The 16,427-nt window shown below is 38.7% G+C and overlaps 1 protein-coding gene across 6 annotated transcripts in view; it reads left to right on the top strand.

The window, feature by feature from the left end:
• The first annotated feature begins 3,280 nt into the window (after window positions 1-3,280).
• The window catches only part of LOC141440823 (uncharacterized), a 184,823-nt gene continuing 171,676 nt past the window's right edge, over window positions 3,281-16,427 (top strand). For 2 of the 6 annotated variants that reach the window (XM_074105380.1, XM_074105378.1), the window contains exons 1-8: window positions 3,281-3,424; window positions 3,695-4,786; window positions 6,709-7,421; window positions 8,711-8,728; window positions 9,364-9,496; window positions 10,257-10,367; window positions 11,087-11,179; window positions 16,168-16,239. In XM_074105380.1, coding sequence (XP_073961481.1) covers window positions 3,380-3,424; window positions 3,695-4,786; window positions 6,709-7,421; window positions 8,711-8,728; window positions 9,364-9,496; window positions 10,257-10,367; window positions 11,087-11,179; window positions 16,168-16,239 — 2,277 coding nt within the window. In that variant the 5' untranslated portion in view covers window positions 3,281-3,379. The remainder of the gene's footprint in view (window positions 3,425-3,694; window positions 4,787-6,708; window positions 7,422-8,710; window positions 8,729-9,363; window positions 9,497-10,256; window positions 10,368-11,086; window positions 11,180-16,167; window positions 16,240-16,427) is intronic. The other 4 variants (XM_074105381.1, XM_074105383.1, XM_074105379.1 and 1 more) reach the window with 4 other exon arrangements.

Genomic DNA, 16,427 nt, shown 5'->3' with positions numbered 1-16,427 from the left:
GTCTGTATATCTATATTTTCATAATAATATTAAGATATGGCAAATTCAGGAGTTGTCAAATACCGTATTCAGGCGAACATCTTGATTCATTCGTCTATACCTTCCGCCGCCTAACTTTGCCTACAAGTTCATTGCCACGACTAGTACCACAAAAAGTATAAAGGTATAATTCCAATAATTGAATAGGCACTATACCGTTAAGCGATTCGAACACAATCAGGGAGTAACGTAAAGACGTCGCATAAAAAAAGTATCACAAAAATGCGTCAAAACTTGAGTATTAAGTAATGAACTTTTAGGCAGATTTATATGGCGCGTGGTATACTCTACTACTTAAGGTCTACACCCTTTACACTGTAGCGTAAGATGGTACAGATTGTTGGTATAGTGGGCTGGACTGGAACTCATAGTTCACACAAATAATATTTGTTGTATGCGTCGGAACTGTGTCAATCCTATGTTACGGTCTAGTTGGTTCACCTTTTTGAGTGGGGTCGCACTGTATTGAATCGAGAGACTTGATTTTGATGCGAGAAAATCGTTTTGGTTTCGTTACATTGCGGCGCCGCGCCTCTATGTACTCGTATTTATAAGTATTCTATGATTTACGGCAATGTATCGCAATTCGTTCGATATTTTCGCACCATGTGCACCTGTGCGTGGTTTGGGTCGATTTTGCGAAACAAGCAGGGACAAGTATTAATACCGATCGTGTGAGGGCCACATTATAAATTACTAACACAATAAATTGTCAAGCAATACGTGTGATTAATTTGATAGTGTAGTTTGGCCTTATTCGAAATTAAGTTGTCATATTTTGTAGGGAATGTACAGAATTAAACTGCTTTTTCTAAAATGTATGTGTAAATAGTAATAAAGTATATTGATATTCTATATTGTCAGTTTGTTTTATTATCCTTGTTTGTTTGATTCTCTAGTCCTGAAAAGTTATAATTATTAGTAGGTATTTTGGTGATCTCTGGTGGAATCGCAGCCTTAAGTCGAGTCTAGACTTGCAAGAAAAATTGTGCAAGTTGCATTACATTGCGGCGCTCGATTGGCCACTACAAACTCGTTGGCTTTACGGCCTCGTAATGTAATGCAACTTGCACGATTTTTCTTGCAAGTCTAAACTCGGCTTTAGAACAGCTTGTCTGTCTTGTCTGAGGTACTCGGGTCTTATTTTTGAAAATCGAAGTTCGTATCGTTCCGTCCCGCTGAAGCTAATGTTATTTAATACGAGAGTGAGAGGGATGCGATGGTACGATAAAAACTTCGAATTTCGTAGTAGCCCTTCTGTTACATGGGCTTATTAGATGCTTTGTGGGCTGCAGCCATAGCCCCGTGGATATAAAGGGCTCCCAACCCCATTTAAGCCCTAGGAAATCGCAATTGGCTCATTAGTTTTTAGGGTTCCGTAGTCAACTAGGAACCCTATCGTTTCGCCATGTCTGTCCGTCTGTCTGTCTGTTCGCGGGTAAGCTCAGAGACCGGTATGAATATACATATCAGTCACGCCGACAAAGTGGTACAATAAAAAAAAGTAAAAACATTTTTTTAGGCTACCTAGACGTAAAGTGGGGGTGATTTTTTTTTCTCGACTAACCCTATAGTGTGGGGTATCGTTGGATAGGTCTTTTGAATCCATTGGGGGGTTACTAAGACAATCAGTGATATATTTGTTAAATATTCAACTTTATAGTGCTAATTTTCTCATTAAAATCGAGGTGGAAAAAATTCAGAATGGTAGTAAATATACCAACAAGGAAAATTATAGCGGCTAAGATTGCTTGAGAATTATTAGTAGTTTGAATAAATAGCAGCCTAAGGTGTTAAATATACCTAAACTTGGAAGATTCCGTACACAATACGAAATCCTAAAAATAATTTGATTTTTTGTAATGGCTACGGAACCTTATCCTAGGCGTGTCCGACACGCTCTTGGCCGGTTTTTTTATATAACATATATTTTCTAAATTTTTCACGTTCTATACGCCACTATTCAGACATTTTTGCCGGCTCAGGGCTCAGCGTAGTTGTAATCCCTAAGTGATATTTAACCCAGCGCCCCAATTAGAAAACATAGTAATAATGAATGAGACGGTTTTGACTTATTGTGACAGAGTTCTAAGGTAGGTTAATGTAATGCTTCACATTTTAATGTTTGTTTAATCTAAGTACTCCCTTTGTGTGTTTCAAGTAGTCTTACCTTGAGGTATTCAGGCATATCTTTTATGTTTAGCTGCGAGAGGTAAGTAGCAATGAGATTACGGCTTCGCAATTTGGCGTTGGCCGGTGCCATTGGCGCTGCTGTCTATTATATTTGATCGTGGAACAGGAGAGCGAACCTTAGTACCTGTTTTGACCATCAGCAAATAGTAAGTTTGTAGTTTACAGTGCAGTTATAATTAGATTAAAATCTAAACCTGCGCATTGTATAGCATTGACTAACTCATGCAAGGTTGAAAAGAAATGCATTAGTGCTTTACCCCTTATTCATAAACGACAATCAAACCTATTTTAGTTAAAATGCCGCTAAAATTCGTTTGTCCTTATCTGTCACTTCGACATTTGTATTTGTTAGAAAGGAACAAAGCATTTGTTAGTTAACATAGGCTTGTTAAGTTTTATGAATAAGGGGGTTATTTTGAACATGAAACTACCGTGAGACTCACTCATATTAAATATAATGACCCGGATAACTCACGTCTTAAATCGAGTTTAGCTCGACATGTTTCGGGCTAATCCGTAGCCCTTCGTCTTCGGAGCAACGCGACTCAGCGGCACACCGGGTCATTATATTTAATATAAGGGGGTTATTATCTACGTGATGGACTAGTAGAAAACATTTTGGGCAGTAAGTTTGCCGTTGCGTTTCGTTCATGTATCGGTTTAGTGTTGTGATCCACTTAAAACCAATGAAACGGGTATGTTTTTATAAGAACAATTTTATTTCAACTAACACACCGTTTATCACAAGTTGTTGATTATCAATCAGTGTAAAGATACACTGATGAAAAATTCCTTTTTTTTAAATATTTGCAATTAAAAATTGTTAAAATTCTCCATCATCATACTAAATATTTTTTTTTCTTCACTATTGTCGATGTGATGGACGAATTAATCGATACCAAATACTGAATAATCTGTTAATTAAGGGAATAAAAAAAAACAAATCGTATACATTACGATGACAATGACCGATAGCGAAACAACTTTCAATGCAATCACGAAACGCAGTGAAAGTTTTTTTTTAAATCACCTTTCGTTTGTATTTTATTTGAATGGAAACGTCGTCTTGACAACCAAAAGTACCAAAACCAATTTTTGTGAAGTTTATGAATTCAACGATGGCAAAATAATGTGAATTTGTTAAATTATGGGTGATACACACGAGACTCCGCCGCTGACAACTGAATCCAAGGTAAACGTGACCGATAACTCATCGAACATCGCGCGTAGACGTACTAGAGAAAGCGTAACTACGTATCACATCAAAGGTTTATATTCGTCGATACGTTAAAAATAGTTCAGAAAATGCATAGACGCGTTGCCACACCTGTCCTGTGATCGACCTACTCTCTAAAACGCGACGCGAGCCCTAGAAAGCTGTTGTTTTGTGGTTTTCATTCAAGTGTCTCCCGTCGCTCGTAAATCAACTCTCCCATTGATTTTATTTTTAATTTATTTTTAGAACGTTCTTCCGGATGTCGTACATTCTCAACAGATTCCCGCGCAAGGGCCCGCGGTAACTGACACAGAAACATCTCAAATAGATACAGGACAAATACATAATGTCCCAGGGCCTCCAGTCATTGAGGATCAGAGCCTTACAGAGTCTATATCCGAACACATTCCGTCCAAAATGGAATATTCTATAACAGAGTCTGATAATGCAGGCAATGTACAGCCAGGGCTGCTCAAAGTTGAGCAGCAAGACACGGATCCCTCTCGGAATAGTTCATTGAACATTCCAAATCCACTCACTCCAAGTGACAACCCTAGCACACAAGAACCTAGTAAAAGCACATCATGGCCTATAGACCCTAAATCGGCTGAAATTTATCACATAAGCGAGGAAAGCCCAGTCAATTTAGCTTCTGAATCATTATCTAAAGATACCCATGAAACACTACAAGCAGAACTAGAGAAATCAGAAATTGACAACAAAACCCAAGAATCTCCAAGAAGTGACAAATATCTTGACTCACTCAATGAAGAAAGTGCTCCCAAATCAAATGCTTCTGAAGATGAGCAAGAGATTGAAAAAAGTCACTCTACTGAAGTTTCTCCACCATTGTCATTGTCAGTTGAAGAGGAATCATTGAAACAAGAAAGTTCTGGTTCAGAGGAAATAATAAAACTTGATATCAGAGGCCAGGGGGTCCCGAAATTCCCTTTATCGGCAGCAAAAATTTTCTTCGGCCCACCTCCTGAAGGTGGAACAATAATTGACGAAAACATTCAGCCATTGCCAGTATTTCAGAACCTATTATCCCCATTCCTAGTAAGTGCTGGAGATTTGAAGTTCGAAGAAGTATTTGAGGAACATATTGAACCTAAAGTTGAGGAATCTCCAGAAATTGAAAAAGATAGTTTGTCCAGCGACAATGACAAGATAGAGCAAAGTGACTTGTTGGTTGAAGAGGTGACTGTGGATAATGATGTCAAGGAAAAAGATGAGTCTATGCCAAGCTTGCCACAACCTAAGTCTCAAGATGATACTATGTCTTTCAGTACGATGACCACAGACTACAAGACCTTATGTGAAGAGTTTCAAGTCAAGGTACTGGTTTTAAAGGGGGTATTTGTCTGTATTTGGCTGCTCTATGGCATGGCCCTGCTCTGCACACTAATCCTGATACTAACACAGATGGCACGCTATGTTTTCACGTTTTATAATATGCACTTTTATATGTATAAGAATGTTGCAAAATATGTTCGTTGGAAACTCTAATTGTGGTTTTGAAATAAATGTGTTTGTTTTTAACTGTGTCTGTTGAGTAGCTAGTGCTAAGTTATTTAGAATAGTAATAAAAAAAACTTGTTCAGTCTTACAGTGGTGGTTAAAGGGATAAATAATTTAATTTCCCAGGTTTAGTGAATGGCTTTTCGGGTCTAAAGGCATCATGGTGTCTTTTCAAGGTATTTCTTATTCAAAGTTTTACATTAATCGCGCGACACCATTATGCAATTTGATGTAGAAATATCTAACCCAACAGTCTCAAACCTAATAGGAATTCAAAAAATAACAACTAATTGAATGACAGTTTATGTAGTCTCCAGTAGTTTTTTTCATCTTATATTTTATTTAACGAGGCTTTAGTACACTTAACAGTAGTTTGTTCTAACAATATTAATAACAATAACATGTTTTTAAAAAACGGTTGTGTAATGCACTATAGAATATTATAAAAAAAGAAATCCAATTTAATTATCAATTTTATTACACTAGCACATCAGTCAATTATTTTTGTTACTTATTTACGACTGCAAAAAAAGCTTAATATTAAAATAACACAGCATGTACAGTAAAGATATTGACACTGTCAAAGTTACAAAAATATGTATACTTTACTTTATGCCATTAAGGTTGTATAAACATATTTTTGTAAATTTGGCTGTGTTGATATCTTTGCACTTGACTATACAGTCGAATCATTTGATTCCTAACCCACCATAGAATAGAGCATTCTCACAGTAAGTAACAAGAATCTATAGAAGAGTCTATAGAATGCAGTCACTATAACTTTTTCTATGAAAAAGTTCCACAGAGGGTCACGATTCAGTTGGTTTGAGTGTACCTATATTTAGGTTGCCAACCACAATTTGAGAAAACTAAGATTTGAAGTTAGAAAAACCAGAACAATTTGTTTTAAAATAAAAGGATCAATATTTTACAAAAAAATTGATGTGCGAGTTTCAAAATAAATACATGACTTTATGAGGGCACTTTAAAAATCTTTTATACTATCCAGGTCACATAAGGGGCCGAGGACACCCCAAAAACGACATTACTATTATTATTTACATGAGAATAGGCTAACACCTAAACTTTCAAGAAGGACATGTCCTAGAAATTCAAGATGTTTGGCAACCTTAACATATACAACAAAAATCTGCATTCCAATTAGTTTTCAATTTTGTATGTGTAATGGTTTGGCCAAGACCAGGCATGAGCAGTGACGTGATGAGAGATTTCTCTATTCATTGCGCGCTTTAAACGCTTACCACACAGCGTTTAAATAGTTTACAGCAAGCACAATGCAGTGTATTAGGGTGAAGCCAGATGAGCGTAGTTTTTTGAGCTGTGAGTCGCGTATTTCTGCTGCATTCTGTTTTATGGAAAAGTCCAGTTCTGTGTTGTACTTACACGTTGTATGAAACCAAAATTGAAAATACGCGACTCATAACTCAAAAAATTAAGCTCGTCTGGCTTCTCTCTTCAGCCGGGTCTCCACTGAGCGAGTCGCCTCGTGTGGTACCCATTTTCGGTGCGATTTTGAGCGCTGCGTCGAACAAAATTATGCCTCGTGCGCTTGCCTAGCGAGGCGGCTCGCTCAATGGAGACCCGGCTTAAGAAAATCGCTCGCCCCTTTGCTGTTCTTACTGGTAGCAGATTAGGTTATGATGCTTGACTGAAGTCTATATTTGTCACTGTGCGGCTTGCTTTCGGTGTCCATGTATTGAATGCGGTTGTCCTTTCAGCTTGTGCATTTGGAGACCGCTATCGCGGCACGCGACGATATAATCGAAGAACTGACCATTACGTTACAGCGCTCTGTCCGTGAACGGGATGACCTGAGGGAGGAGAACCAACATCTCACCAGAGAAGTTGTGAACCTTCAGTGTGCTGCCTCGACCGACCATGACACGAGCAAAGCACAACTGTCGGACTTCGTGAAGTATGAGAGCATGATCAAAGATGATACGAAGTACTATTCAGCCTTGATGAGCAGTGGGTCATCTCTAAAAAGCTCTAATGGAGAAAAAGACAATGATAGAGAAGAAATGACTGTCAATTACTCCAAGTCTGATTTAAATCTAAAGTCTTCCGACTCAGATGACTTCCAGACAGGTTTTGAAATGAAATTGACGGGGATTATTAACAGGTTTGAGGAAAGCATTGAAGAGAATATGAGAAATAATTTACGGGAGAGTATTATTCAAGTGTTATGCGATGAGATAGCTAAGATTAGGATAGAAGCGGACACGGATGTTAAAGAGTTGGAGACTCAGTTGAAGCAAGATAAACACGCGTTCACCGTGGAGATTAGACGGTTAAGGGAGCTGCTGGCTTCAGTGAAGGCTGGGAGTGCTGACATAGACGAGCTGAGGCAGGAACTTGATCAGAAACATGAGAAGGAAATGGAGAATCTCAGAACATACTTCGAGAAGAAATGCTCGGATATGGAAAGAAGGTGAGTACATAAGCTAGAGCACGACATTACAGAGTAAAAATTTAATGAGGTTGCCAGTTTCTTCGTAACTAAGTAAGTATCAAATTTTTGACGCGGGACGCATTAACATTTTATTGCTTCGCAGGTTTCTGCAGGTTGTCTCACGAAGTTTACCTTTACCGTAAAGCTCGTGGTAAATTTAATACTGAATTATGATAAATTGTGGTTTCTGAAACACACTTCTCCAAATCATACGTCTTTAAACGGCTATACATAATAATGTAGGTATGTTACCAGGTATATGTATATAGAAGAGATACAGTTGCCATAATTTCGGAGCGGCCAAGGTGATCAAAAATATCGGAACATGAACTCTAATACCTTAATATTAAAGTGCATGTGCCAATATTTTTGACCACCTTGGCCGGCTGGCCGCTCCGAAATATCTGATGAAGACTTAACATAATATCATCCTAACTAATATTACAAATGCAAAAATAACTCTGTCTATCTGCTTTTTTACAAGCTTTTATTTAGTTTCACCTGTCCCGTTGTCTGTCTGTCTGTAATCAAATCTCGCGAGTTAAATTCGAGCAACGTCCAGTAGTTGGATATTGACTTGAAATTTGGTATACTTATGTAAATTGCGTAACAGTACAATAATCTGGTAGTGATGCGACATCCTGATAGTCTAGCCAGGATCGTCTCCATAGGACGGAACTCTTCAACAGTTAATGGCATCGACTTGAAATTTCATGCAAATGTAGTTTGGGAGACAATACAAGTACAGTCAGCAAAAAAAGCGCTTGTTTTAAAAATGCATTTTTTATCAAAAATTTATTACGCTTCATGTTTAAACCGCCGAACCGATTAGATAGAATTTAGTATGGAGATGATTTAAGAATCTGGAAAGGACTCTCTGAAAATAGCATAGTTCCTGTGGGATACCAATAAACAAATTGTTCGCGCAAGTCGTAAAAGCCGGTTTATTTAGTGGCTTTTGATTGAGGCTAGAAACATCCTCTTAGTTACTGAAACCGGTGAGCTATTGATTTAATATCACACGTTTATAGGACATAGTCGCACGATATCTACCCCAGAAACATTCAAATTTACTTCTTAGCACAGAGTCACAGAGTTTTTAGTTGTGTGGCATATTCTGCAAGGACAAAAGTTATTTTTATGCGAAACTTTCTCAAGGTCAGTGAACCTCCAGGTAAAGTATTGACATTGAGACACTATAAATTACCTTTTTCTGTTCGTGCTTGAAATGAACTGAAATATTAACTTTGTTTTTTTTTGCTGCCAAGGCCAATTGTGAAGAAAAGGTAAAGGTTATTAAATTTTATTTGATATTTGTTGTAGTAATGTGCTTGAATTTTATAGTTCTAGCTTAGAACCTTTTCGACGTAAGTTCTGTAAATGTAGTAAATGAGGAAAAGGTTTCGTTTTTGCGAAGAATCTAAATAAGCCTTGGTATCGGTAGGGATTAAAAAATGAATTCTTCAGTGCACTTATATTTCACCTACCTAGATCCAGTGATTTGGCTTTTCATTGACTTTCAGTCATTCACGGTACTGTTTTATAATTAGTAAGGCTGCGTTTCCACCAAAGATGTGCAAAGAATGTGTTTTCATTAACCAATAGAAACTCTTTATTTACCTATCCTCGCACAGCACATCTCTAGTGGAAACAACTGAGCGGAGCGAGGCGAGGTAAATGAAGCGTTTCTATTGGTTCATGAAATCACATTCCTCGCAACACATCCTCGCACATCTCAGGTGGAAACTGAGCCTTATACCTTGACAAGCTTGTGCGTAACACATGGCAGAACCCTACCGCAGTCAGCATTTGCGCATTTATAAAAATAATATTGACAAGAGCAGCAGAGGCTCCCTGCGACAGGGTTCCACCGGGTACCATACGAACTTGTCTAGGTATAATGATGTGTATTGTTGTGTAGTTACTCGGAGGAGGTGTACCGCGGGCGCGCATGCGCGTCGCCGCTGTCGGCGTCGTCGCTGGACGTGCCCAACGAAGCGGGCGACGGACGCCGTCGCGCTCGCAGCGCCGACCTGCCCTCCCTTACCGCCGAGGTGAGACAGACAGAGAGAGACTATAATAAAATAACAACGGTTCTAGAAAAGGTAGGCAGTGCCCCGCTTTATTTTTTCTTCTTTTCGCGGGCACTACCGTTAATTAATTAATTGAATTAGTCGTTACTTTGCGGAGGTCCGTATCAATTAACTATAAAGGCATTTTAAATGACGCTTTGATTTTTTTTTCAGTGTTATGTAATTCTGGGTTTTTTTACTCGGAATCACGAGCACTATTGATTTTGACGAAAGAAATCCCCGTTCCCGTTTGTCCAAAAAAATTTCATTTGTCCATTTTAGAAAGAAAGAAAGAAAGAAAGAAACATTTATAACGACCCATATAAACTGTATGAAAAAAGTCGCAAAACTGACAAAAAGTTAGACACACAGTTACATAAATATATCCATACACACCCCTATTTTATGATTGCTATTATTATGCCACAGATAAGATAAAAATATGTGTTCAGACAGCTCAGGCAGCAAAAATAACCCCCTGATTTAATTAGCCCATACTGTGAACTGAAACAATTACTTCGCTCACCCGCGACCTTATGATAGCTAAGTTTATGCAAGAAATGCGTGTTCATGCAGTTCCTCCACTTCCGCACTGCAAGAACACACACAAATCACACAAACGCATCTATCACCACCACCACCACACTACGTTGACCCATTTCGAACTCAATCAGAGCAACACATCCGTTCACCATGCTACCAGATGTTAGAAATTAAATCCCACACTATTTACCAATTTCAGATGCCCCCACTCCAAGCCGCTGTGAAGCAGTCCAACAGGAAGATCGAGTTTGAGGAGCTCAGAGAGATGCAGGAACAGCATAGGAAAACGGTCTATGCTATGCAGGAACAGGTAGGTATTTGATGAGGGCTCCTTGACAGGCCAAATGGGTCATTATTCCAGCGTTTATTTAATTTAACTTTAGTGGGCACATTTTTGTTGACATTGGTCGAAGATTCTGTTAGTTTCCAGGATATGTAGTAGAAGTACAGCACGTCCAGAAAATAAACGAAAATGTCATTCAAATTCTACAGCACATTCATAACAAAAAGGCGGTTGGGACGCTCGAGCAATGATTCAAATATCGCAAGGTCTGTTTGACGTTGCATTCCTGCTTGCGATTGGCTAATTAGGCTAACCAATCACAAACGTGTTGCAAATGTCAAAGTTGTTAAATCGCCCTCACGATACCAGCAGATATGTATTGTCATTTCAAAGTTCAGTATCTCAAAAACGGGTGAACAGATTCTAATGAAATATAGCTAGGAAACTCGCTTACACGTAAAAAAAACCGTATTAAATCGGTCCATTAGTTTAAGAACTACGATGCCACAGACAGGCAGACAGATTTGCATCAAACTTATATCACGCCTCTTTTTGCTTCGTGGTTTAAAAATAAAATACGAAGTGCCTGTTTTACCACTCATTGATAGATTTTATGTGACAGATATCTGTGATGCTTTCTCTGTTTGTTTTGTCTGAATAAACAGAGACGGCATCACATTTGGTGGTGAAACTGGCCCGTAGTGTGGTTTTTAAACGTTATTACCCAACTGTTTTTACCTCAACAGATCAACCAACTAAGGGCTCGCGTGCAGACCGCAGAAAACACAGAATCGAATGTCTCCCTCTATCAGCAAGACATCGACTTGGAGCTAGAAAAGGTCAGCATTAGAACGTTAATCACCGTAAGGGTGTTCGTTCGATTTTAGTAAAGTTTAAAACACAATTGGATTGGATTAGGAGAGTTTTCTGACTGGCGAAAGTCATTAGTTGGCAGTAAGTTAGTACAAAATCGTCGTTACAGAACTGCGTTCCAACTGCAACATTACTGCCAATACATTTTGTCTTGTAATCTTATATATATATAAATCTTGTATCTCAAGTCAATACGGCAACAAAACTAATGTTCAGAAAGTTCACTCAAAAAAATAATATAGATATCTGATATTTTTTTTTGTAATTTGTGTATTATTTTAAGAGTCAGTAAACATTTTCATGTCGAATAAAGTTATATCTGTGTCAAATCAGATATACCTAGTGCCATCTACGAAGACGCGTAATTTTGTTAAAATTACACATTAATTAAGATTGTTTTTGGAGTATTTTTGTATTTTTTTATTTCAACTCCAAATTTGTTACTTTTACGGGTACCCCGTGAAACCATATCGAAAATACAAACTGAGACATGGATGCACAGAAAAACCAGAAAAAGAGACCAGCACTGTCTTGTCTTATCTTGTCTGGGTGAGCGGTTAGTTCCGAAAGAGTGTGACGTCTGTCGACGAAACATAGATGTCGCTAGTGCTGCTGCTTAAAGTAGCATAGTAGAAACAAGCAACCTGAGATATGTATGCATAGGAAAAAATCGTGTCTAGATTCCTGTCCAGCAGTGGTGTAGGGGTTATAGCACGCAGCACGGATTGCTGAGGAGCTGGGTTCGATTCCCAGTACTGGTCTCTTCTGGTTTTTCTGTGCGTCCATGTCTCAGTTTGTATTTTCGATATGTTACACATTAATGACATCGTAGTCATCGCGAATGACTCTATATTTAAAAGTGTTTTAAAAAGTAATGACGATTTTCAATTGCAGTTAGTAAAAGTGCACGCAAACAGGCGTAGGCGGTTGGCGGTTTGCAGGTGGTAGGACCTTGTGCAAGGTCCGCCCGGATTGCTACCACCATCTTGCTCGCTAATCCTGCCGTGAAGCAGCAGTGCTTGCACTGTTGTGTTTCGGCGTGGAGAGTAAGACAACCGGTGAAATTACTGGCACTTGAGGTACCCCATCTTAGGCCTCTAGGTTGGCAACGCGTCTGCGATACCCCTGGTGTTGCAGATGTTTATGGGCGGTGGTGATCTCTTACCATCAGGAGACCCACTTGCTCGTTTTCCATCCAGTCAAATAAAAAAAAACAAACAGCACGCTAGCTGCGTTCAAATGTATGCAATCAGTCGCAAAGCTTAGTCCCCCGCGATACCATGTTTTGTACTGCGCATTAATGGTAACCACTATACTTAGGGGCTGTTTGACCATCCATTGATAAGTGTTAACTGACGGTTAAATGTGATGCCGTCTCCGTCTATTCGAACAAAACAATCACATTTAACCGTCAGTTAACACTAATCAATGGATGGTCAAACAGCCCCTTAATGCCACAGGCTGTAGTTTTTTTTTTTTTTATACGACTGGATGGCAAACGAGCAAGTGGGTCTCCTGATGGTAAGAGATCACCACCGCCCATAAACATCTGCAACACCAGGGGTATTGCAGACGCGATGCCAACCTAGAGGCCTAAGATGGGATACCTCACGTGCCAGTAATTTCACCGGCCGTCTTACTCTCCACGCCGAAACGCAACAATGCAAGCACTGCTGCTTCACGGCAGGATTAGCGAGCAAGATGGTGGTAGCATTACGTTGCAGTTCGAATGCAGCTTATCTGTAATGGCGCTTAGTTGACAAAGTTGACTATACTTATTCTGTTTTATTTAAGGTTCATATTACTGTACATTATTACATTTGGATATGAGTTTTTCAAAAGTGGTGACGAGTTATTTGATTTTAAAGTTATTTGTTTCTTTAATCAAGCCGAATTGTGTTTTTAAACTTTACAAAATACGACCCCAACTTTGGTGTGAATAATATTGAAAAGCGTGTTTAATCATAATAAACTCTAACTTGTATGTAATAAAGATGTTATTTGTGTGTAAATAATCAAGATACTGCTCCGATACTCAGTTTTGTTACTTACCTGTAAAATAGTATTTTTTTAAATTAAAGTATAGTTAAATTAACGAAACTAGGCAGTTGGTTATAATGCGTGTTTGTGTTACAGTAGAGGCATGTCCCAAAAAGACATATAATATATTCCAGTATGATGACTCCCTTGGTGGCCGAGTGGTTCGACCTATGGCCTCTCAAGCAGAGTATCGTGGGTTCAAACCCCGGCTCGCACCTCTGAGTTTTTCGAAATTCATGTGCGAAATTACATTTGAAATTTACCACGAGCCTTACGGTGAAGGAAAACATCGTGAGGAAACCTGCACAAACCTGCGAAGCAGTTCAATGGTGTGTGTGAAGTTCCCAATCCGCACTGGGCCCGCGTGGGAACTACGGCCAAAGCCCTCTCATTCTGAGAGGAGGCCTGTGCCCAGCTGTGGGACGTATATAGGCTGGGATGATGATGATGACTCATCTAGATTATACCAATAAGTAGAAGTCTGCCTTATTTCTGTCAATATGATACGAACATTGATACGTTATACACCCATTAAAAGAGGTGGATATGTTATTAGCGCATTATAACCTAGGCAACAAAATGTTGGAAAACCCCCGACTTTGTCACTTCAAAGCTCAATATCTCAAAAATGGCTGAACCGATTTTGATAAAACATGTGTAAAAACCATCGCTAGAAAACCTGCTATCAAATAAAAAAAAACCGCATTAAAATCGGTCCACCCGTTTAAACATAATGACGTATCTTTATTTTTAATTATTGGATAAAATGAAATGCCAAGCTGCAGTTTGTATTTTTTTCATCGCACAGGTGTATGTATATACTACTTACTCGTCCGTCTTCCATTGGCTTATGAACCTCTGCCACCCTGTTTATTCTCGTTTCTTTAACTATACTTTTTTCCCTTGTTCCTGACATGTTCAGTCAACGATCAATCCTTATACTTTATGCATGATGGGGTGGAGTTTTAATTTGTTTTGGTGTGATGATCGATTTCATACTTCCATCATCAGGTAGTATGGCATTCCATCCATATACATTATGACTGACAAAGAACACAAGATTTAGGGGCTGTTTCACCATCCACTGATTAGTGTTAAGTGACGGTTAAATGTGATGCCGTCTCCGTCTATTCGAACAAAACAAATAGAGACGGCATCACATTTAACCGTCACTTAACACTAATCAATGGATGGTGAAACAGCCCCTTAGACAATACATAACAATTAAAATAAAACTAACCTAAACTACCTACATAGAAAAAGACAAATAATAATAATAATAATGATGCAAACTAAAACAAATGATTTAAACCAGACCCTTTAGGCACAGTATAACAAGTTTTCCCTACAGTAAGCCGACGCCTTTGAAGTTGAGCGATACCAAAGCCTGTATGTATAGGTATTTAGGCAGCAAGGAAGGGTTGTCACAAATTTAAAATTTGGAAGGTAGATGTCTTTTAAGAATCGGTACATATTGGTATTGCGAAATTAGTAAAACAAAATAATTTTAGGGGTGGCATACTTACTAGGGGTAAGCCTAGGTATCAAAATATACTTTTAATGAATAAAAACCTTTTTTCACACAAATATACTTTCATAGATTAGTAACCGACAAATACTTTCGGAAATACAAACTGAGACACAGAATGGATGCACAGAAAAACCAGAAAAAGAGACCAGCGCTGGGAATCGAACCCAGAGTCCTCAGCAATCCGTGTGCGTGCTATAACCCTACACCACGCTGGATCCATGTCTCAGTTTGTATTTTCGATATGCGTTTCACGGGATACCCGTAAAAGTAACAAAAATTTGCAGTTGAAATAAAAAATACAAAAAGACTCCAATAAACCAATCATAAATACTTTCGGTTTCTAGACTTTAATGTACTTAAAACTCCTTATATTGAATTTAATTATATAAATAGATGAATTATTTATTTATGCGAGATGAAGATTGCACGCACTCACAGTAGGTACATGTCGTATGACCACCTAATATTTTTTATTATAAATTAAATGTACAAAAAAACGCGAGCCCTAGAAGCTTGTCCCAAGCTACTAAGAACGGCGAAGTATGCAGCTGGGGTTCCTGCCACACGCGTCTCACCCCTCACGCCCGCACGATTGCTCTTTTCTAGACGTCTCCGTCGGATTACTGCAGGGAAACTTTTTATACTGTGATTTAGGCAAGGTTCCGAAGATACTAGCAGCGTTCCGTCTTCGAATGCTGGGCTATTTCTTCGCTAATTCTTTATAAATTATGTGTTCCATTTAACTAATTTAAATTCAGTGTGCAGTAAATAAGCCCATCTAAATGAGATGGTCCACATTTTTTTGATCTGCCAACGAATGGACGGATGACCTGTTAACCCTTAATAAGGCCTCATTTATTTGGAGCATACTACCACAGAATCAAAAGCAGCTATCGAAATACATACCTGACGAAGAATATTTATTAAAGCTAGTCGTATTTTCAATAATTACAATGGAAATTGTGACGTATTGTGAAATTAATAAGGTTCAGTTCCAACTCAACGCAAGTGGTCGCTGAATCGCCTCTACCTTATTAAGGTTAAAGCTGCGGGTTCACGGTGGGGCAGGCCGCTTCCAACCGAAACAACTGGAGGTCTGCGGAGGAGGTTTATGCCCAAAAGTGGACGTCCTATGGCTGATATGGTGATGATAAAACTAGATAAATGAGTTTTCTATGTGTTCTTTCATTAATGATGATGTTAATGATCACGAAACTAACGAAAACTGAACAAAAAATAACTTAACGTAGCACTAAACTCTATTACGAAACACATCCCACCAACTCCCACCACGCAAACCCCTTTGTATATACAATAATGCTCATTTCTTCTTGCATGGATTGCACTAACCGTGTGCTACTAAACCGGGCTTACCTCACAAAGGACGCCGTCTTTGAGAAGCGGCTGGAAGAGGCAAAGCAGGAGGTTATACAGCAGCTGCAGGAACAAATACAGGTATGTTGTAAACTTCAGATTTGGAAAAGAATGTATATCGTGTTATGACAATCAATCCTTTACCCCCTTATTCATAAAACTTAACAAGCCTATGTTAACTAACAAATGCTTTGTCCCTTTAACAAATACAAAATGCCGAAGTGACAGATAAGGACAAACGAATTTTTAGCGGCACTTTTAACTAAAAT

This window comes from Choristoneura fumiferana, chromosome 23 (genome assembly GCF_025370935.1).
Source record: "Choristoneura fumiferana chromosome 23, NRCan_CFum_1, whole genome shotgun sequence".
Lineage (NCBI taxonomy): Eukaryota > Metazoa > Arthropoda > Insecta > Lepidoptera > Tortricidae > Choristoneura > Choristoneura fumiferana.
This window is presented reverse-complemented; position numbering and strand designations above follow the sequence as displayed.